At 40.5% G+C, this 24,040-nt stretch overlaps 1 protein-coding gene across 18 annotated transcripts in view; it reads left to right on the top strand.

The window, feature by feature from the left end:
• cep104 (centrosomal protein 104) overlaps positions 1–24,040 on the top strand; it is a 126,498-nt gene that overhangs the window by 96,459 nt on the left and 5,999 nt on the right. For all 18 annotated transcript variants that reach the window (XR_009807288.1, XR_009807289.1, XR_009807292.1 and 15 more), the window contains 7 exons: positions 2,091–2,186; positions 2,451–2,535; positions 11,501–11,567; positions 11,638–11,746; positions 11,837–11,975; positions 16,627–16,694; positions 20,882–20,969. Coding sequence is in view for 11 of the 18 variants with exons in the window: in XM_061904809.1 (XP_061760793.1) it covers positions 2,091–2,186; positions 2,451–2,535; positions 11,501–11,567; positions 11,638–11,746; positions 11,837–11,975; positions 16,627–16,694; positions 20,882–20,969 (652 nt within the window). In the remaining 7 variants the exon portion in view is untranslated. The remainder of the gene's footprint in view (positions 1–2,090; positions 2,187–2,450; positions 2,536–11,500; positions 11,568–11,637; positions 11,747–11,836; positions 11,976–16,626; positions 16,695–20,881; positions 20,970–24,040) is intronic.

Here is a 24,040-nt window from a genome sequence, read left to right as displayed (position 1 = left end):
AATCTAGAAAATCTGTCGAATCTAATTTAAATCTTATTTCAAAGTCTTTTGAATTTCTTTTAAAATTTTTGTTCTGGAAAATCTAGAAGAAATAATGATTTGTTTTTGTTAGAAATATAGCTTGGTCCAATTTGTTGTATATTCCAACAAAGTGCAGACTGGATTTTAACCTATTTAAAACATGTCATCAAAATTCTAAAATTAATCTTGATCAGGAAAAATTACTAATGATGTTACATGAATTATTTTTTAAATTTTTTCAAAATTATTCGAATTAGCTAGTTTTTCGCTTCATTTTTTTGGGTTGAATTTTGAATTTTAAAGAGTGGAAATTGAAGATAAACTGTTTCAAAATTTAATTTTCTTTTTTTTCTTGTTTTGTCTCTTTTAAACCGTTCCATTAAGTGTTTTTTTCATCATTTATTCTCTACAAAAAAACCTTCCGTAAAGGAAAAAAAATGTACGACGGAATGACAGACAAAAATACCCTTTTATTTTTTTTATATATATAGATTTATTTATTAAAGGTAAATTGAGCAAATTGGCAATTTCTGGCAATTTATTTAAGTGTGTATCAAACTGGTAGCCCTTCGCATTAATCAGTACCCAAGAAGTAGCTCTTGGTTTCAAAAAGGTTGGTGACCCCTGATGTAAACAAACTACGGTGAGTTCAAGGACCGCCAAAATTAGTAGGACAAAACAGCGCTTGCCAAATACTCGAATCAGTGAAGCCTGTTTGATGAAAACAGTGTGCTTTTTAACAATTAGGGAGGTTTGTGTCATGTTTGTCCTTCTACAGCAGGGGTCGGGAACCTTTTTGGCTGAGAGAGCCAAGAAGCCAAATATTTTAAAATGTATTTCTGTAGGAGCCGTAAAATATTTTTTTAACCCTGAACACAACTAAACACGTGCATTTTTAAGTAAGACTAACATTTCTAGAGTATAATAGGTCTCTTATTCTTTGTAATAACATTGTTATTCTGAAGCTAACTGTGGAGGGGGCGTGGCCTGAGGGCCTGCAGCGAAGCGGGGTGTTGCCAGGACCGGCCTCGAAATCAGCGACAGGTGCGTAGACGGCCCACCTGGGCCTTGATACCTAATCACCGGTTGCTATGTTATAGGCAGCAGCCAGGAGGAGAGACGGGGTTGGTGCTGGAGCCAGAGCGCGAGCGAGAACGAAAGAGAAAAAGACAATTGATGGAAAGCAACTGAGAGACTTATTGAAAAATGAAACAATACTGTAACCCTGAAACAGGGTCTCATGTCGGTTCTTGGTGGTCTGAAGAACCCCCAGGAGGGCAAGCCCAACACTAACCAATAATAAATAAATAACTTCTTACCATCAACACAACTTCTTGAACAGGTGCGGTAGAAAACGGATGGATGGATTAAAAATACACCAGGATGTTTTATATTTTGAACATCATTTTTAACACTGATTACAAGTGGAATTATTCATTATTTATCGTGTTAAGCAGAGTCAGCTCAAACTTACCTGCAGTCATCAAAAGAGCCACATCTGGCTCCCGAGCCATAGGTTCCCTACCCCTGTTCTACAGAAACCATAATAAAACAAAAAATATAATTTTTATATTTTTTCCCCTCATAGTTTTCCATTTTTCATGCATTTTTGAAAAAGCTCCAGAGAGCCACTAGGGCGGCGCTAAAGATACAACCGCGAGTTGCCGACCCCCGCACTAGAGCAAATCATGTATTCTTGTATTTTACAAAGGGAGCTTAGTCAAGAAAATGCATGAAGTGTAGATAGATTGCCATAGTGTTACATTTATTTCAAACCTAATCATCCAAAATGTGGACTATTTAACAGAAATTAGACCCGATTACAAGCAGGCTTTTGTTGTCTGGCATTATTTTGCTGTAACAGCCGTGAGTCATCCGATGACGAAGCTTAAATATGCCCCGGCATCAGGAAAGCAAACCTTCCCATTACCTAATGGGCACACATTTGGGTCGCGTTCAAGTCATCCGCGTCACAACAAACGTAACTACTCCAACAGTCTGCGCATGAAAAGAAAAGTGATGTAAACACAGATGAATTGGTGTATTGACTGTGTCGGTTATACACCCAGCCGTTGAAGAAGATCGGTGGTACACAGGATGGGAAAACGGAGGAGGAGGAGATCCAGTCTCTGCAAGAGCGGCTGGCTGCTTTGAAAGAGATGACAGTAGGTGGAGTCGTCATCAGACTGCAATTACATCACACCCTGTAAAGGCTCATTTACATTTATGACTCCCCTTTTAAAGCTCTGTGGGACGCCTCAACAAAATAACAACACTGGGTCATTGTGTGTTAATAGCAATAGGGAGGCTCCTTTGTTAATCGACATCCATTTTCTACCGCTTTGTCCCTTTCGGGCTCACATGACTGTCAAGAATCACCATGATGTTTGTCTGTGACTACCCGTTCACATTCCTGTCTTTTCTTAAAGGAGAGAGACAGCAGGAGTACCAAACAAACCGCCAAGAAGGAAGTGCCTAAGGTTGAGAGAGAGTCTCAGAAGGCTGGTAAACCAAGTATGTGTTCCATTTTTTTTTTTAACTTTTTTTTAAAGCCATGTCAACCTGTCACAAAACAGCAAAAGCAATCATTAACACTAAAAAATGCTCCTCTTAAAAATAATAATAAAAAAAAAAACATGTATATATATGAGGGCTGGGCAACGATTAAAAATTTCTCCGATTCATCGCGATTAACTGCATTGTATACGCAAAGCCCAATAATGAATTCAAAAGTAGTGTGTAGTGCACCTTTATTGGAATATTCTCCCACATGAACAAAAGCGCCAAAACATTTGTTGTGCAAACACAATTTAAATCAGTCCTTGTTAAACAGTAGCAGTTAAATAGCATATTTTATGAAAATCAACTCAAAAAATGTAAATACAAACATTTAAGCTTATTGCCACTGCCAGGGTATTTAAGTTATCCTGTTTGTTATGGAAAATAAATATAATCTACATACAAATCTCTGAGCCACAATCATAACATCTGAACAGGCAATTTCTGAGGTAACAGCAGAAACATTTTTTTTATCAGGGTCTTATGTTTAAAAAACCTATATTATAGGTAGTGGGCTGTTTTAGGGAATTTTTGATCAAATTATCCGTAGTAGCAATATTAATAATGTTGTGTTTATTCTGCGTAGTGCACTTAAAATAATTATGACCATATCTAGGAATTGATATGATGGGAATTTTCCGATTGTTTGCTTGGTGCTTTGATAAACTGAACGCATATACATGGTACTATATTGTGATGTTATGAGCCAGGGAAATAAAGAACTACCCTACCCAGCATGCAACAGGAGTGACGAGGATGCGCGGTAGCCCGGTATAGGTTGTGTCGCCATGACGGCATCTTGTATGTTGTGATATGCACGCTCTGAAAGTAAACGTTAAGAACTCAGCCAACACTCCTGGTCTGCATTATTCATAAATAGACAGACAACACATATACTCCGCTGCTTCACAGGCCGCTGGATGTAGCCGGCAAAGTATTCCCATGCTAGCTAGCCGGTCTAGCAAGCACGCCTCATTCAGTCCAAAACGGCCCGATCTATCCACATTCAGAATTGTCTGGCGGTCGTAAGTGATCCCGGAGTGACCACGCTGTAAGCCAGCCATGAAATTTGCAGAATTGTCCGGTATTTTTGCCAAATGTTCCATCTTTACCAAGAGCCCCTCGACGCTGGGCGACGCCCATCTTGTTAAGAAAAGGCGTTAACAAAATAAAAGCATGTAAACAACATACGCAAATGAGCGTTAAAATAATTGTCGGCGTTAATAGATTGATGAATTAACTCGTAATTAACGCATTAATTTGCCCACCCCTAATATATATATATATACAAACCCCGTTTCCATATGAGTTGGGAAATTGTGTTAGATGTAAATATAAACGGAATACAATGATTTGCAAATCATTTTCAACCCATATTCAGTTGAATATGCTACAAAGACAACATATTTGATGTTCAAGCTGATAAACTTTTTTATTTTTTTTGCAAATAATCATTCACTTTAGAATTTGATGCCAGCAACACGTGACAAAGAAATTGGGAAAGGTGGCAATAGATACTGATAAAGTTGAGGTATATATGCTGCCATCGAAGCGCCGTCTTTTTCATGAACGCCCCTGCTTATTTCAGCAAGACAATGCCAAGCCACATTCAGCATGTGTTACAACAGCGTGGCTTCGTAAAAAAAAGAGTGCGGGTACTTTCCTGGCCCGCCTGCAGTCCAGACCTGTCTCCCATCGAAAATGTGTGGCGCATTATAAAGCGTAAAATATGACAGTAGAGACCCCGGACTGTTGAACGACTGAAGCTCTACATAAAACAAGAATGGGAAAGAATTCCACTTTCAAAGCTTCAACAATTAGTTTCCTCAGTTCCCAAATGTTTGAGTGTTGTTAAAAGAAAAGTTGATGTAACACAGTGGTGAACATGCCCTTTCCCAACTACTTTGGCACGTGTTGCAGCCATGAAATTGTAAGTAATTATTATGTGCAAAAAAGAATTAAGTTTATGAGTTTGAACGTCAATTATCTTGTCTTTGTAGTGCATTCAATTGAATATGGGTTGAAAATGATTTGCAAATCATTGTATTCCGTTTATATTTACATCTAAAACAATTTCCCAACTCATATGGAATCTGGGTTTATGTATATATATATATATATACATATATATATATATATATATATATATATATATATATATATATATATATATATATATATATATATATATATATATATATATATATATATATATATATATATAACAAGTTTGTTATGTTTGTAATGAGCATAAAATCAAAATTGTTTTGGTTAAGATTTCTTGAAATAAAACATATTGAAGCTCTAAAAACTTCAAAGTGATCTAGAAATTAGCAATCAAAACTTTTTAATAACTATATTTACTAAAGTTGTGACGTTTTGTGTCTTATAACACACTTTTTCTGCTCAAAAGTACTATTTTTGTCCTCAGAATATCTGTAGCCTAAAAATAACTTCTTATGTCTCACTGAAAAATTTATATTAAAGGAATTGTGACTTGTATTGTTTGTTTAGACATTTTGACTAGAAATTAGAAATATATCCTTGATGAGATTGTGAGTTTTTCCAGAGAATGACAACGCTGATCCCCTCAAAGGTTCATTCTTGTCGGGAATTTCTTTCACAACTTTAAGGTCATCACCGCCAACATTTGGAAAAACCTGTATAGGTGGTTTCATTCGCCTCCAATTCCTTTTTTGGCCTCGCGGCAAACAGTTTTGTTGTGAGTTTCCCAGCAACACTAGTTACCCTGGTGTGGTATTGTCCTCAGCTCTTCGCATCCCCCCAAAAAAACTAAAGTTGCATTTAAAGTCAAGACACCACTTTTAACTTTTTGGATCAGTTTTTTAGCTGTTGAAAAAACAAAACTGCACTTTTCAATTTTACCTGTCATCCACATACTTATGTGTGAGACAAGAACACATCTTACACTTTTTGTGCATTCTAGAGAGTAAAAAATTGTTTGCTGGCGGCGGCTAACGACGAAGGCAATAGGAATTCATCTATTCTGCCTATAAACCCCCATAAAAATATATACATAAAAAACAGCAGTTTATATACATGCTGTAACCATGTAGTAGCAAGCACATTCACAATAACATGTAAGACTTACAGTATTTTGGTCTTTTTAAGCACTATTGGAACTTCCTTCCGGGGCACATTGATTATACATCTCCTTTTGCGTTTGCTAACACTAAATATGGCAGACTTTGTAGGAGCCAAGAACGGCTACTTTGGGACAAATGATGATCCGGGACCTTATCTTTTTGAGCCTGAGTATACAGAGGATGAGTACATATTTTAGAAGCTGGGCGCTCTCCAGATCCAGCTATAGTGAAACATTAAGCCATCATAGAGCACACGTGGTAAACGTTTATTGAAAAAATAAGAACTTAACAAAACAGTCACATCTAATGTCCGCTCTAATTGGGATGCTGACTGATGAGATGGTTGTATCTTTCAGCACTTGTGTTACCAAGAACAAGCATCCACTGTTTTTAGGCGGTCCTGATTTTTAGCCAGTAACGTGTGAAATTTTGAAATGTCAAACTTTTCCAAACTCAAAGGCAATTCAGCTCCAGTAGCTAGCATTACCTCAGGGAATTCTACGCCAGAAAAGTAGTTCCTCTGTTTCAGCTCCTACAATAACAAGATTGTGATAGCTACCACTAACTATGGCAGACTTTGTAGGAGCCAAGAACGGCTACTTTGGGACAAATGATGATCAGGGACCTTATCTTTTTGAGCCTGAACATACAGAGGATGAGTACATATTTTAGAAGCTGGGTGCTCTCCAGATCCAGCTATAGTGAAACATTAAACCATCATAGAGCACACGTGCTAAACGTTTATTGGAAAAAATAAGAACTTACCAAAACAGTCACATCTAATGTCCGCTCTCATTGGGATGCTGACTGATGAGATGGTTGTATCTTTCAGCACTTGTGTTACCAAGAGCAAGGATCCACTGTTTTTAGGCGGTCCTGATTTTTAGCCAGTAACGTGTGAAATTTCGAATACTTTTCTGAATTTAAAGGCAATTCAGCTCCAGTAGCTAGCATTACCTCGAGGAGTGCTACGCCAGAAAAGTAGTTCCTCTGGGTTAGCTCCTACAATAACAACATCGCGATAGCTACCACTAACTATGGCAGACTTTGTAGGAGTCAAGAACGGCTACTTTGGGACAAATGATGATCCGGGACCTTATCTTTTTGAGCCTGAGTATACAGAGGATGAGTACATATTTTAGAAGCTTGGTGCTCTCCGGATCCAGCTATAGTGAAACATTAAACCATCACAGAGCACACATGTTAAATGTTTATTGAAAAAAACAAGAACTTAACAAAACAGTCACATCTAATGTCCGCTCTCATTGGGATGCTGACTGATGAGATGGTTGTATCTTTCAGCACTTGTGTTACCAAGAACAAGCATCCACTGTTTTTAGGCGGTCCTGATTTTTAGCCAGTAACGTGTGAAATTTCGAAACGTCAAACTTTTCCAAACTCAAAGGCAATTCAACTCCAGTAGCTAGCATTACCTCGAGGAGTGCTACGCCAGAAAAGTAGTTCCTCTGGGTTAGCTCCTACAATAACAACATCGCGATAGCTAACACTCACTATGGCAGACTTTGTAGGAGCCAAGAACGGCTACTTTGGGACAAATGATGATCCGGGACCTTATCTTTTTGAGCCTGAGTATACAGAGGATGAGTACATATTTTAGAAGCTGGGTGCTCTCCTGATTTTTAGCCAGTAACGTGTGAAATTTCGAAATGTCATACTTTTCCAAACTCAAAGGCAATTGTATTGTTGGCGGTTTTTCGATGTTTGTAAGAGTTTTATAATCCCATTCCTACATTGTTAGCTGTCTTTTGGTGGCATTTTTGTACTATTTTGAACACACAGAAAAGGGAAAGACTTGTGTGTGTTCTTGTCTCACGTAAGGAGCGTGGATGGGGCGTATCTATCTATCTATCTATCTATCTATCTATCTATATCTATCTATCTATCTATCTATCTATCTATCTATCTATCTATCTATCTTATTCTTATTAAACTATATATTTTTTTGAATAAAGCATTTTTTCTCCTCTGTTGACAGCAGTGTTGGCGCTAGGAATTTTCAAAAATGGGTCCAATGGACCCTTTGAAGTCATAAAAATGGGGTCCCACAGTAAATTTTTAGGGTCCCACTTTTTTGTAAGCGTTTTGAAAACAAATGTATGCATTATCCTGTTATATCTCACCTTCCATGTTGTGTTTTTGGAAAAAGGTTGTCATAAACATTACTTAATTCATTAAAATAAATAATAATAAAAAATAAAAAAAGACGACACATTTGTATGCATATTTAAATGTACCGTATTTTTCGGACTATAAGTCATAGTTTGGCCAGGGGTGCGACTTATACTCAGGAGTGACTTATGTGTGACATTTTTAACACATTACCGTAAAATATCAAATAATATTATTTGGCCCATTCACGTAAGAGACTAGATGTATAAGATTTCATGGGATTTAGCGATTAGGAGTGACAGATTGTTTGGTAAATGTATAGCATGTTCTATATGTCAGTGGTTCTCAAATGGGGGTAAGCGTACCCCTGATGGTACTTGAACGTATGCCAAGGGGTACGTGAGATTTTTTTTAAATATTCTAAAAATAGCAACAATTCAAAAATTCTTTATATATATATATATATATATATATATATATATATATTGAATAATACTTCAACAAAATATGAATGTAAGTTCATAAACTGTGAAAAGAAATGCCATCCATCCATCCATTTTCTACCACTTATTCCCTTTCGGGGTCGCGGGGGGCGCTGGCGCCTATCTCAGCTACAATCGGGCGGAAGGCGGGGTGCACCCTGGACAACACAGATAGACAGACAACATTCACACTCACATCCATCTATTGTCTACCGCTTATTCCCTTTTTTGGGGTCGCGGGGGGCGCTGGCGCCTATCTCAGCTACAATCGGGCGGAAGGCGGGGTACACCGTGGAAAAGTCGCCACCTCATCGCAGGGCCAACACAGATAGACAGACAACATTCACACTCACATTCACACACTAGGGACCATTTAGTGTTGCCAATCAACCTATCCCCAGGTGCATGTCTTTGGAAGTGGGAGGAAGCCGGAGTACCCGGAGGGAACCCACGCAGTCACGGGGAGAACATGCAAACTCCACACAGAAAGATCCTGAGCCTGGATTTGAACCCAGGACTGCAGGAACTTCAATGCAATATTCAGTGTTGACAGCTAGATTATTTGTGGACATGTTCCATAAATATTGATGTTAAAAATTTCTTTTTTTGTGAAGAAATGTTTAGAATGAAGTTGATGAATCCAGATGGATCTCTATTACAATCCCCAAAGAGCGCACTTTAAGTTGATGATTACTTCTATGTGTAGAAATCTTTATTTATAATTGAATCATTTGTTTATTTTTCAACAAGTTTTTAGTTATTTTTACCCCTTTTTTTTCCAAATAGTTTAAAGAAAGACCACTACAACTGAGCGATATTTTGTACTGTTATACGATTTAATAAATCAGAAACTGATGACATATTTTACTTCTTTTTCTCAACCAAAAATGCTTTGCTCTGATTAGGAGGTACTTGAATTAAAAAAAAAATTCACAGGGGGTACATCACTGAAAAAAAGGTTGAGAACAACTGCTATATGTTATAGTTATTTGAATGACTCTTACCATAATATGTTAGGTTAACATAGCAGGCACCTTCTCAGTTGGTTATTTATGCCTCATATAACGTACACTTATTCAGCCTGTTGTTCACTATTCTTTATTTATTTTAAATTGCATTTCAAATGTCTATTCTTGGTGTTGGGCTTTATCAAACAAATTTCCCCGATAAATGCGACTTATAGTCCAATGCGACATATATATGTTTTTTTCCTTCTTTATTATGCATTTTCGGCCGGTGCGACTTATACTCCGAAAAATATGGTATTCAGTCATAAACATTCATTCACTTTCGTCTGTTCTTCATGGATCTAAACTTTACTGCTGTTGGTAGTTTTTCCTGTGTTTTTATTTAGTTCTAGGTGTATTTATTTCAGTATAAAAGTGTTTTGCTTCGGTCATTTAATTATGATCATAGTCTGCCAGGGCATACATACATTTTATATTTCATGCTTAAATCTCTACATCAACTTCAGATCCATTCCTCATTTCCAAATGTTTTAGTTTTTTTATGTTGTGTTTTTGTTTGTTTGTTTTCCGCCCTTTTTTTGTCATACAAAACAGTTTTTTGATGGCAAACAAACAAAATATGCAAAATCTTCCACCAAAATTATTTTTCAAAGTGGAATATTTGATGTGACGTAATCGGGGTTGAGGTGGGGTGTATAGTGTAGTGTCCCGGAAGAGTTAGTGCTGCAAAGGATTCTGGGTATTTCTTCCTTTGTGTTTATGTTGTGTTACGGTGCGGATGTTCTCCCAAAATGTGTTTGTCATTCTTATTTGGTGTGAGCTCACAGTGTGGCGCATATTTGTAACAATTAAAGTTGTTTATACGGCCACCCTCAGTGTGACCTGTATAGCTGTTGACCAAGTATGCCTCGATTAACAACCGATCCACTTTCTCGTTCTCTCTGCCCCTCCCTCACTAATTCTGATGATTCCGCACACCTTCACAATTTGTTTTGTTTCCTTCAACCCTTTCTTAACCCTGTACTTACATTGAAAATACACGCATCCCTAACTCAAAACGCCGGACATTTGAAGCATTTAAGAAACCCCGCCCGGACAGCCCGGACAGGCCCGTAAAAGAGGACATGTCCTGGGAAAAGAGGACGTATGGCAGGGGTGTCAAACTCAAATACAGAGTGGGCCAAAATTTAAAACTGAACAAAGCCGCGGGCCAAGGTTGAACAAATTAACCTTTTAATAGGGACCCAAACAAGTTTTGCATTAAACATTGAACAAGCAAGGTTTATATAATAGTGACATAAAAAATCGAGTTTCAAATAATAATAATAATTAAAAAATATCAATGGCATATCAAATAAAATTTAAATACAAATTTAATGCCTCTTTTCTATTTGCAGCCTTCTGAGGTAAATATCAAAATATATATCCCGAAAGAGTTGGTGCTGCAAGGGGGTCTGGGTATTTGTTCTGTTGTGTTTATGTTATGTTACAGTGCAGATGTTCTCCCGAAATGTGTTTGTCATTCTTGTTTGGTGTGAGTTCACAGTGTGGCGCATTATTGTAACAGTGTTAAAGTTGTTTATACGGCCACCCTCAGTGTGACCTGTATGGCTGTTGACCAAGTACGCTTTGCATTCACTTATGTGTGTGTAATAGCCGCATATATTATGCGAGTGGGCCTGCACGCTGTTTGTATGGAGGAAATGCGGACGTGACGACAGGTTGTAAAGAATGCTAAAGGCAATATTGTTGTCCGGGTGAAAATCGGGAGAATGCTAGCTTGGAGATATTCAGGAGGGGCCCTGAACTTCGGGAGGATTGGCAAGTGTGAGAAATTGCGGTGTTACAGCCAGGGGCGCCAAAAAGGGGGGGTTAAGGGAGAAGGATTGTAGGGGCCCATGATGGAGGGGGGCCCAGAGAGGCCCCTAATGATGATGAAATTATGTGTTGGGGGCCATGTAAAGATTCTTTTCAAAATACTTAGCGGCGCCCCTAGTTACAGCGGCACCGCTGCTGTGTAATAACGGCGGGCCAGCTGTAATGTTAATTTGATATTGCCTCAAGGGCCAAATTTGGCCCGCGGGCCAGAGTTTGACACCCATGACGTATGGTCAGTCTAAAATAGTGGCTAAGCTAATGGAAAATGTAGATAAGCTAAGTAGCTTAGCTACATGTGGCTTGTTACCGGCCATCACTGTAAACAAGTAACACATGTCATCTTCTTAATTTACAGCAGTTGCAAAACTGCCACAGAACAAGACAAAACACGACGTCCAACTATCCATGAATTACCTGGACAAGTAAGTGACTTCACATGAATACGCATCAACGTCCTTTAACTGGCCGCATTTAATTTGGATTCTGTTTTAGCTTGTGTATATTCTGCGGTAAAACTGATGACTCCTTCACTCAAGATGGACTGGACCTTCACTACTGGAAACATTGTCCGATGTTGCGACGCTGTGACGAATGCAGACAGGTGGGAGTTACTTCACGGCGCTCGGCAAGCACGTTTGTTCAATCCCCACCTGTAGCCCAGCATGATTACGTGCCGTTGCCGTGTTCACAGGTCGTGGAAATCACCAGTTTCACCGAGCATTTACTGAACGAATGCGAAAGCCGGTCCAAGTTCAGCCAGTGTCAACACTGCTCGGAGGCGGTGGCCGTCGAAGATCTGACTCGACACGTCCAGGGTCCCACATGTAACCGTGAGTCTCCTTTTTAAGTTTGGGCACGACTCGGCGGTGTGATGATTTGCATTTTTGTCCCAGCCTGACTGAATGATGAAGTTGAAAACAAAATGAAGAAGAAATGGTCTTTAGGTTCACAAAGTAAAGTAAAGTTAAAGTACCAATGATTGTCACAACCACACTAGGTGTGGTGAAATGTGTCCTCTGCATCCGACCCATCCCCTTGTTCACCCCCTGGGAGGTGAAGGGAGCAGTGAGCAGCATCTGTGGCCATCCATCCATCCATCCATCTTCTTCCGCTTATCCGAGGTCGGGTCGCGGGGGCAACAGCCTAAGCAGGGAAACCCAGACTTCCCTCTCCCCAGCCACTTCGTCTAGCTCTTCCCGGGGGATCCCGAGGCGTTCCCAGGCCAGCCAGGAGACATAGTCTTCCCAACGTGTCCTGGGTCTTCCCCGAGGCCTCCTACCGGTTGGACGTGCCCTAAACACCTCCCTCGGGAGGCGTTCGGGTGGCATCCTGACCAGATGCCCGAACCACCTCATCTGGCTCCTCTCGATGTGGAGGAGCAGCGGCTTTACTTTGAGTTCCTCCCGGATGGCAGAGCTTCTCACCCTATCTCTAAGGGAGAGCCCCGCCACACGGCGGAGGAAACTCATTTGGGCCGCTTGTACCCGTGATCTTATCCTTTCGGTCATGACCCAAAGCTCATGACCATAGGTGAGGATGGGAACGTAGATCGACCGGTAAATTGAGAGCTTTGCCTTCCGGCTCAGCTCCTTCTTCACCACAACGGATCGGTACAACGTCCGCATTACTGAAGACGCCGCACCGATCCGCCTGAGATCGACAGGCAGCTGTGGCCAAGCCCGGGAATCATTTTTGATGATTTAACCCCCAAATCCAACCCTTGACGCTGAGTGCCAAGCAGGGAATTAATAGGTCCCATTTTTACAGTCTTCGGTATGACTCGGCCGGGGTTTGAACTCACAACCTACCGATCTCAGGGCGGACACTCTAACCACTAAGCCACTGAGTAGATAAATGTTTTTTTTTTGCAACAAACAACAGTGTTTTTATGGAAACAATTTGGTGACTTTTTGCTATCAGCAGTGTGTGCTCTGATTAGAGAAAGAAATGCTTATATTGTGACTCACAGAAAAAGTGAAAATAAGTAGCACCCAAATTGAATGGGTTATTGTTCAGCACAGGTGCCGCCCCTCTACAGAGGTGCTTGTGTGCCGTGTGCTTTTACTCAAGGTAACTGTCAGGTTTGTCCCTGACAGTTTGGCCATGTTTTAGTATTTCCTCTGCGTTTGTCTTTGTTTCCTGTTTGTCTCCCTGAGTGCTATGTCTCTCCAGCTGTAGCTGATTGGCACCTGGCCACACCTGGTGTCAATCAGCCAGATACTATTTTAAGCTGCCTTCCCCTCCAGTCAGTGCTGGATTATTGTCACCACTACCTGTCAATGTCATTAATACTTATCGTTGTAGCTTTGTCTACTTCTGCTCACTCTGCTCATGTCATAGTTCCTTTGTGTCACAGTAAGTGTTTTTGTTTCTAGTCCACAGTTAGCCTTTGTGCTAGTTTTTGTTCATAGCCAAGTTTGTTCCCCGCCTTGTGCGCGCCTTTTGTTTGTACCCTTTTGTTTGTTCTTGTTTTAGTGTTAAATTAAATAATGTTTACCTGCACAATGCCTGCCGCCTTCTCTGCATCTTGGGGTTCGTCACAAACTAAACATAGGCATACCAAGGTACAATATCTGGCATTTTGGAGTGTGCGATACTCGGTATTTTAAACGCCACAGCTAGCATGTGTGTGACAATCATTGGTACTTTAACTTTAAACACAATAAATATATCACAGATACCTACACTTAAATCAATCGAACTTTATTTATATCGCCCTTAATCACAAGCGTCTCAAAGAGCTGCACAAGCCACAACGACATCCTCTGCTCAGATCCCACATCAGGGCAAGGAAAAACTCTACCCAATGGGATATAACCCTTGGGTCTTGACTTTGAACAGCTAGGGTCTCATCTGTGGTCACCTAATAACCTGGCAGAGCAGAAAAGAGACGGCAGAGCAACTGGTCTAAAAGGGAGGTCTATTTAAAGGCTACAGTATACAAATTAGTTATAAGATGGGACTTAGAGTAGAAGCATTCAACTGTTACCGGTAGAGCATTTCAGAGTACTGGGGCCTGAATAGAAAATGTTATATAGCCCGCAGACTGTTTTTGGGCTCTGGGAATCACTAGTAAGCCGGAGTTCTTAGAACATATGCTGGGACATATGGTACAATACAATCAGCAAGTAGAAAAACCTTAAAGTCACCTTTTAATTGCACAAGAAGCCAGTGGGAACGGCGTGGCGCTGTTGGGAGAGTGGCCGTGCCAGCAACCTGAGGGTTCCTGGTTCGATCCCCAGCTTCTACCAACCTAGTCACGTCCGTTGTGTCCTTGAGCAAGACACTTCACCTTTCCTCCTGATGGGTCCTGGTTTGTCGCCTTGAATGGCAGCTCCCACCATCAGTGTGTGAAAGGGTGTGTGAATGGGTGAATGTGGAAATAGTGTCTAAGCACTTTGAGTACCTTGAAGGTAGAAAAGCGCTATACAAGTATAACCCATTTATTTACCAGTGCAGGTGAGCCAGTACAGGCGTAATGTAATCAAACTTTCTTGTTCTTGTCAAAAGTCTTCTGACTTGAAATGTCATGATCAGGGGTCTCAAACACGCGAGACGTTATTTTGCGGCCCACATCTTTATGTGCAAATTTAATGTTGGTACGGCCCGCGTTGTATACCCTCGATTTTTCCGGGAGACACTCAATTTTCAGTGCCTTTCCAGGTGTAATCATTCTCCCGAATTTCACCCTCATCAACAATATTAAATGGGCACCGTTGAGGCACTGCCTTTAGGCGTCCGCTTTTTCTCTATACAAACTGCGTGCCAGCCTAGCCACATCTTGTATTTGGCATCTGCGGACGCAGTAAGCGACTGCAAGGGATACTTGATCAACAGCCACACTGAGGGTGGCCGTATAAACAACTTTATCACTGTTACAAATATGCGCCACACTGTGAACCCACACCAAACAAAATTGACAAACACATTTTGGGAGAACATCCGCACCGTAACACAACACAAACACAACAGAACAAATACCCAGAATCCCATGCAGCCCTAACTATTCCGGGCTACACTATACATCCCCGCCCTCTATTGTAGCCCGGAAGAGTTATTTGTATTTGTTCTGTTGTGTTTGTGTTGTGTTACGGTGCGGATGTTCTCCCAAAATGTGTTTGTCAATCTTGTTTGGTGTGGGTTCACAGTGTGGCGCATATTTGTAACAGTGATAAAGTTGTTTATACGACCACTTTCAGTGTGACATGCATGGCTGTCGATCAAGTCACCTGTGTGGGCCTGCAGAAGTCTCATACAGTATGTGACTGGGCCGGCACAAGCTGACGAGACGGCAGGTCGTAGAGGACGCCAAAGGCAGTGCCATCACGGCACGCCCTTAATATTGTTGTCCGGGTGAAAACCGGGAAAATGATTGCCCCGGGAGATTGTCGGGAGGGGCACTGATATTCAGGTGTTTCCCGGAAAGATCGCGAGAGTTGGCAAGTATGTTGCTAGGGCAGCGGGAAAGCCATTCAAAGAAGGTGAATTAATTAAAAAGTGCATGTTAGATTTTTTTAAGAGATCTTTTCTCGCGGCCAAGCCTCACCCTGTTTCTGCATCCAGAGGCTCCCAGGTAAATTGAGTTTGAGACCCCTGGTTATGATCATTGAACAACTTTATGACTTTGATTCTAGTGAGTTGATTGGAACCATGAAGATACTGGACAACTATTTTAGGCAAAGAACATGTTTTTATGGCTGAATACAACAATTAAGGGGCTTCACGGTGGCAGAGGGGTTAGTGCGTCTGCCTCACAATACGAAGTTCCTGCAGTCCTGGGTTCAAATCCAGGCTCGGGATCTTTCTGTGTGGAGTTTGCATGTTCTCCCCGTGACTGCGTGGGTTCCCTCCAGGTACTCCGGCTTCCTCCCACTTCCAAAGACATGCACCTGGGGATAGGTTGATTGGCAACACTAAATGGGCCCTAGTGTGTGAATGTTGTCTGTCTATCTGTGTTGGCCCTGCGGTGAGGTGGCGACTTGTCCAGGGTGTACCCCGCCTTCCGCCCGATTGTAGCTGAGATAGGCGCCAGCGCCCCCCGCGACCCTGAAAGGGAATAAGCGGTAGAAAATGGATGGACAATTAAGACAGAGTGACAGAGAGGGATGTGCTGCACTAGCGTCTCTAAACAAGATTTTCCTGTATTTTAACTGTAAAGTGCTTCTGTTCCCACTTGCATCTCCACTAACCAAAAGAATGACATTGAAAGGCTAACCGTTGATCTGAAGCACTCACCATATGTCTGCATTAATAATTGACAAGTGCAAGTATTTTGTATCGCTGTCAAAACCTAAATTTTTTGGCCTTCATTCTTTAACACAATGTATTAATAGAGATATATTGCTGAACAATGGCTATTGTTAAAATGTCTGCCTTTCACATCCCTTTTTTCATTTCCTCCTCACTGTTTTAGCGGACGGACTGAATAACCCGTTAAAGTAGCTTAAAGGTGTCACGTTTCCTTTTTTTTTTTTTTTTCAGCCCCCATCTCAGGTCAAAGCTTCAGCCACTGCCCTTTGTGTCACAACAACTTCCCGCCAGGAGAAGAGGTACAATTCTTGACATGAACCAACCGTGACAACACAGGCCCTTTTTTAAAATTAAAGTGACTTTAGGAGTGTGGGGGTCCTAATTGAGTCATTCAAATATTGCTCACTAACTGTGGCATGTATGTTTTTATTCAGCAACTATAAACAAACACTGACGACATTTAGAAGTGTTATATTTAACAACAAAATACTTTTCCATTTGACCCTCAACACAGGAACTAAAGAGCGTGTAATGTGAGAGTAGAAGAGCAAACAGGTGTGGAGGTAAAACACCATTGTCGACCTTTTGGAAGACTTCAAAAGAGGAAGTGGTCTTTGTTCTTCAAAGTCTCGCGACATTCTTTCTCTAAAGTGCTTCTGCCATCTTGAAATTGTTAGGACATTCAAAAATGCAAATAGGACCCAACATCAGGGAATAAAGGCTTAATAGTGTGGAGGTAAACTCATAGGAGGCTCCCAAAAAAATGAAATTTGGAGACATCAAGCAAACTAAGACTGCGGGCCTAGGTGGCTAAAATTTTATTTTTTTAAACTTTATTTTTTTCTAGCTGGATCTTTACACTGCAAGTGAAATGTGATCTTTATCAGACTCAAGTGTAAACGCGCAGAGGCGCCAACGTGGCCTCGACGTCACTTGCAAGCGCAGTTCGATAAAGTGAAAACAAAGGAAGTTGACCTGCTTTCGTAAATAAACAAGAATACTACGAAATAAAACCAAAGTTGCCACTATAGATATAGCCGCCACACCTTAATATGATGGTTTTTTACGTGAAAATAAATTTAATATAATTTATATAATGCGGGGGTCGGCAACCCACGGCTCTCTTTAGCGCCACCCTAGTGGCTCTCTGGAGCTTTTTCAAAAATGTATGAAAAATGGAAAAAGATGAGAGGAAAAAAATATAAAAAATATATAATTTGTTTTAATATAGTTTTGTAGGAGGACAAACATAACACAAACGTCCCTAATTGTTATAAAGCACACTTTGTATTAAACATGCCTCACTGATTCGAGTATTTGGCGAGCGCCGTTTTGTCCTACTAATTTTGGCGGTCCTTGAACTCACCGTAGTTTGTTTACATCAGGGGTGCCCATTACGTCGATCGCGAGCTACCAGTCGACCGCGGGGGGTGTGTCAGTCGATCTCCAGCCAGGCTTTTAAAAAAAATAGACCTAAAAATGAGTGATCATCAATCTTCACCAAGACGTCACTTAAATGACATTCACGGTACCGGAGGGTCTTGTGAGATGACGCTGGCTGCTGCATGATCATTATTATGAAAATATGACCGAGAGGAAGGCGAGAAACACTTTTTATTTCAACAGACTCTCGCGCCGTACCTTCCGTCATAACTCTAAAGGCCGACTGCACATTTCCTATCTTCACAATAAAAGCCCTGCTTCATGCTGCCTGCGCTAACTAAATACAGAGTCTCGGAAAACTGGCGTGCACAAGCGATCCCTCAGAAAGCTGGCGTGCACATCACTTGTGCACGCCAGCTTTCCGAGACTCTTATTTAGTTAGCGCAGGCAGCATGAAGCAGGGCTTTTATTGTGAAGATAGGAAATGTGCAGTCGGCCTTTAGAGTTTTGACGGAAGGGACGGCGCGAAAGTCTATTGAAATAAAAAGTGTTTCTCGCCTTCCTCTCTGTCATTTTTTCATAATAATGAACTGGCAGCAGCCAGCGTCATCTCACAAGACCCTCGGGTGCCGTGAATGTCAATCAAGCAAGCTACGGAATTTGCCGCCACTGTTTTTCTTGTAAAGTGTATGGAAGCTGGATGAATTAGATGCCAAAAACCAACCACTTTCATGTGGTATTGTACAGAAAGGACAACTTTTTTTCTCCTCCATTTGAAAATGTGGGCGTTATCATCATTACTGTCCGATTCCAATCAATGCAAGTCATCAGAATCAGGTAATACACCAACTTATATTCTTGTCTATGTGAAAGAAAGACATCTATATGTGTTACATATGCTTTTATTATCATTAAACACACTTAACTTGTTTACAAAAATGTCTCTTTCATAAATAAATAAATATAAATGATATATATAAATGAGGTAGATCCCCTCGAGTTGGTCAATTGAAAAGTAGCTCGCCTGCAGAAAAAGTGTGGGCACCCCTGGTTTACATGTGTAACTTTCTCCGACTTTGTAAGACGTGTTTTATGCCACTTCTCTTTCCGTCTCGTTTTGTCCACCAAACTTTTAAGCCTGTGCAAGAATGCACAAAGGTGAGTTTTGTTGACGTTATTTACTTGTGTGGAGTGATAATCAGACATATTTGGTCTCTGTATGACTGCAAGCTAATCGATGCTAACGTGCTATTTAGTGTAGCTATATGTACATATTGCATCATTATGCCTCATTTTTAGCTATATTTGAGCTCATTTGGTTTCCTTTAAGCCCTCTTAATTCAATGTATATCTGTATGTAATATGGCTTTTATTTTTTTTGCGGCTCCAGACATATTTGTTTTTGTATTTTTGGTCCAATAAGGCTCTTTCAACATTTTAGGTTGCCGACCCCTGATATAGTGTAATACAGTTGTCCCCAGAATTAACCATTAAACATGAATTGATTAACGTGGACCCCGACTTAAACAAGTTGAAAAACTTATTGGGGTGTTACCATTTAGTGTTCAATTGTACAGAATATGTACTGTACTGTGCAATCTACTAATAAAAGTTTCAATCAATCAATCAAACCCAACCACACAGAAACATTAGTTAATTTATAAACTATTGCATTTTGTCCGATTTATCTTTCGCCTGTTCTATTAAACACACCAATAAGCGTGTTAATAGATGTATATTACCATTCCTTTAACCTTATGGGTTGCTTTTCCATGCTCATTGTTTTGCTGGTTTTATCAGCCACATGTGGAAAGCTGGTCCATGACAATAATGCTTTGATTGATTGTTTGATTGATTGATTGATTGATACTTTTATTAGTAGATTGCACAGTACAGTACATATTCCGTACAATTGACCACTAAATGGTAACACCCCAATAAGTTTTTCAACTTGTTTAAGTCGGGGTCCACGTTAATCAATTCATGGTAATGCATTATTTTAAACATTAAACCGGTCCCTGGTGGAAAAAAGGTTGGGGAACCCCGGTGTGATATATTTGTTACGGTATAGCTCGGTTGGTAGAGTGGCTGTGCCAGCACCTTGAGGGTTCCAGGTTCGATCCCCGCTTGCACCATCCTAGTCACTGCTGTTGTGTCCTTGGGCAAGACACTTTACCCACCTGCTCCCAGTGCCACCCACACTGGTTTCATTGTTACTTAGATATTGGGTTTCACTATGTAAAGCGCTTTGAGTCACTTGAGGAAAAAGCGCTATATAAATATAATTCACTTACCTTCACTATTTAAGAGATCAACTTTGCATGTGCTATTAAGTTTGCACTTTTTAGCAGATCAGGCCCTGTGTTTGTTAAAAAGATCATATTTTGGTTGCATATTCTATACATAAAGTACATTGGTTAAAAATTCTAGTTAAATCTCAGCTCAGCTCTCTCTTTGAAGCTTTTTATCATTCAACCTTTTCCTGTCACGCCCTAAAAACATGCATGTTAGGCTAATTGGAGACTCTAAATTGTCCATAGGTGTAAATATGAGTGTGAATGCTTCTTTTGTCTATATGTGTCTTTTTATTGACAGGTGACCATTACATTGTTTACCCAGCGTCTTGCCCAAAGTCAACTAGCATATGCTCCAGCCTAGTCAAGACCGTGAACAGAATAAGTGGAAGAAAGTCAATCAAAAATTTTTTGACCTACGAGCAGTCTTGTAGTTATTTAACATTTGGGATTGCCTATCAGCTTTAAATGATGGATTGCAAAGCACGTTCTACATAAGAAAACATAACAGAAAGAGATTACGTGTAAATGCACTGTGACTTCATTCAGAATTACAACATGACATGCTGCTTTCTAATGCAAACACACCCTTTAAAATTGCACAGAGAAAAAAAAAAAAAAAAAAACCCTTCCCAGAAAGTTGCACCGTGAATGCAGATTGCCATGAAAGGCCTTAGTGTTGTAGAGGAATGGAGGGCGGCCATTCCGCCAGTTGCCTGCGCCTACAGCCCATCCATGGCGGCTGTCCGCTTGAAGGAGCTTCCAGTGCAGGAACAGACTTCACTGAGCTGCTTTTGTACCTGTTGCAGGTCTGGAAGGCTCACCTCACGGGGAGGGAGGGCTGCAAACAAAACTCGCGCAGGACTGCGGTGTCGCAGAGAACCCAACCAGTACAAGGTGATGCATTCATACCCCCCCCCCCCCCCTCTTCCCTGCTTATCCACACATAGTTTAGCGCAACATCATGTTTTCACACTTTTCTTGACATAGTGTAGTATGGATTTGCATCTTAATCTTAAATGTTTAAATTGCAATTTTCTTTACAGACTTTACAATGGCAATATCTAGTGTAAACATTTAGCTCTTATCTTTAAAATCTCTGGATGCCAGTTCCACCAGAATTACACTGTATCACTTTGTGGGTGACCTTTTTTAAACCATTTTCCTGTCACTGTCACAATTCGAGATAGGATTTATGGCTCTATGAAAGGAGCCAGTCCTTAAAGGGCCGTTCCGTTCAAAGGGCCATTCAAAAGACTGTCTCGTTTGTCATGTTTCTTCCCTAAAGTAAAAAATTTGTCAATTGCGGCAAACTGACTACCGTTACATTTCTGACATGTAGCATTATCATTGGAGGACTGGAGGACAAGGAAGAACATGTTAGACAAAAAGAAAGCGCAAGCAGGTGCAGGCAAGCTAATATATATATATATATATATATATATATATATATATATATATATATATATATATATATATATATGTATTTGTGTGTTTGTATATGTATATATATATGTACATATGTGTATATGTGCATACAGTAAATATATATATATACATACACATGTATGTTTAAATAAATGAACCGTGTTGTACATGTATATACATATATATGTATATATGTGTGTATATTTATACGTGTCTATGTGTATATATATATCTATAAATGTAAGTATATATGTGTATATATGTATGTGTGTGTTTATATATGTGTATATATGTATACAGTAAACATATATAAATATACACAGTACATATATACATACATACACGGTACATTTATACATATATATGTATATGAGTTTGTATATGTATATATATGTACATATGTGTATATGTGCATACAGTAAATATATATATATACATACACATATGTGTTTAAATAAATGAACTGTGTTGTACATGTATATACATATATATGTATATATGTGTGTATATTTATACGTGTCTATGTATATATATCTATAAATGTATGTATATATGTGTATATATGTATGTGTGTGTTTATATATGTGTATATATGTGTGTATATGTATACAGTAAACATATATAAATATACACAGTACAGTACATATATACATACATACACGGTACAGCATCGCGTGGACATCGGGGGCGGTACCTCTGGATTGGCAGACCGGGGTGGTGGTTCCTCTCTTTAAGAAGGGGGACCGGAGGGTGTGTTCCAACTATGGTGGGATCACACTCCTCAGCCTTCCCGGTAAGGTTTATTCAGGTGTACTGGAGAGGAGGCTACGTCGGATAGTCGAACCTCGGATTCAGGAGGAACAGTGTGGTTTTCGTCCTGGTCGTGGAACTGTGGACCAGCTCTATACTCTCGGCAGGGTTCTTGAGGGTGCATGGGAGTTTGCCCAACCGGTCTACATGTGCTTTGTGGACTTGGAGAAGGCATTCGACCGTGTCCCTCGGGAAGTCCTGTGGGGAGTGCTCAGAGAGTATGGGGTATCGGACTGTCTTATTGTGGCGGTCTGCTCCCTGTATGATCAGTGCCAGAGCTTGGTCCGCATTGCTGGCAGTAAGTCGAACACATTTCCAGTGAGGGTTGGACTCCGCCAAGGCTGTCCTTATTCACCCATTCTGTTCATAACTTTTATGGACAGAATTTCTAGGCGCAGTCAAGGCGTTGAGGGGTTCCGGTTTGGTGACCGCAGGATTAGGTCTCTGCTTTTTGCAGATGATGTGGTCCTGATGGCTTCATCTGACCGGGATCTTCAGCTCTCGCTGGATCGGTTCGCAGCCGAGTGTGAAGCGACCGGAATGAGAATCAGCACCTCCAAGTCCGAGTCCATGGTTCTCGCCCGGAAAAGGGTGGAATGCCATCTCCGGGTTGGGGAGGAGACCCTGCCCCAAGTGGAGGAGTTCAAGTACCTAGGAGTCTTGTTCACGAGTGAGGGAAGAGTGGATCGTGAGATCGACAGGCGGATCGGTGCGGCGTCTTCAGTAATGCGGACGTTGTACCGGTCCGTTGTGGTGAAGAAGGAGCTGAGCCGGAAGGCAAAGCTCTCAATTTACCGGTCGATCTACGTTCCCATCCTCACCTATGGTCATGAGCTTTGGGTCATGACCGAAAGGATAAGATCACGGGTACAAGCGGCCGAAATGAGTTTCCTCCGCCGGGTGGCGGGGCTCTCCCTTAGAGATAGGGTGAGAAGCTCTGTCATCCGGGAGGAACTCAAAGTAAAGCCGCTGCTCCTTCACATCGAGAGGAGCCAGATGAGGTGGTTCGGGCATCTGGTCAGGATGCCACCCGAACGCCTCCCTAGGGAGGTGTTTAGGGCACGTCCAACCGGTAGGAGGCCACGGGGAAGACCCAGGACACGTTGGGAAGACTATGTCTCCCGGCTGGCCTGGGAACGCCTCGGGATCCCCCGGGAAGAGCTAGACGAAGTGGCTGGGGAGAGGGAAGTCTGGGTTTCCCTGCTTAGGCTGTTGCCCCCGCGACCCGACCTCGGATAAGCGGAAGATGATGGATGGATGGATGGATGGATGTATATATGTGTGTATATGTGTATGTATGTATATATGTATATATGTGTATATATGTATAAATGTGTATATATATGTATGTATATATGTGTGTATATATGTATATATATGTATATATGTATAAATGTGTATATATATTTATATGTGTATATACATGTATATATGTGTATATATATGTATAAACTAAATATACAATGATTTGCAAATCATTGTATTCTGTTTATATTTACATGGAACACAATTTCCCAACTCATATGGAAACGGTTTCTTTATACATACAATACATATGTATGTATATATACGTATTAATATGTATATATATATATATATATATATATACATATATATGTGTATACTGTATATGTATGTATATATATATATATATATAATCTACCGGTATGTATATATATATATTTGTGTATGTATATTTATATATATGTATATATATATTTGTGTATGTA

The sequence above is a fragment of the Nerophis ophidion genome, linkage group LG06 (genome assembly GCF_033978795.1).
Source record: "Nerophis ophidion isolate RoL-2023_Sa linkage group LG06, RoL_Noph_v1.0, whole genome shotgun sequence".
NCBI classification, from domain to species: domain Eukaryota; kingdom Metazoa; phylum Chordata; class Actinopteri; order Syngnathiformes; family Syngnathidae; genus Nerophis; species Nerophis ophidion.
This window is presented reverse-complemented; position numbering and strand designations above follow the sequence as displayed.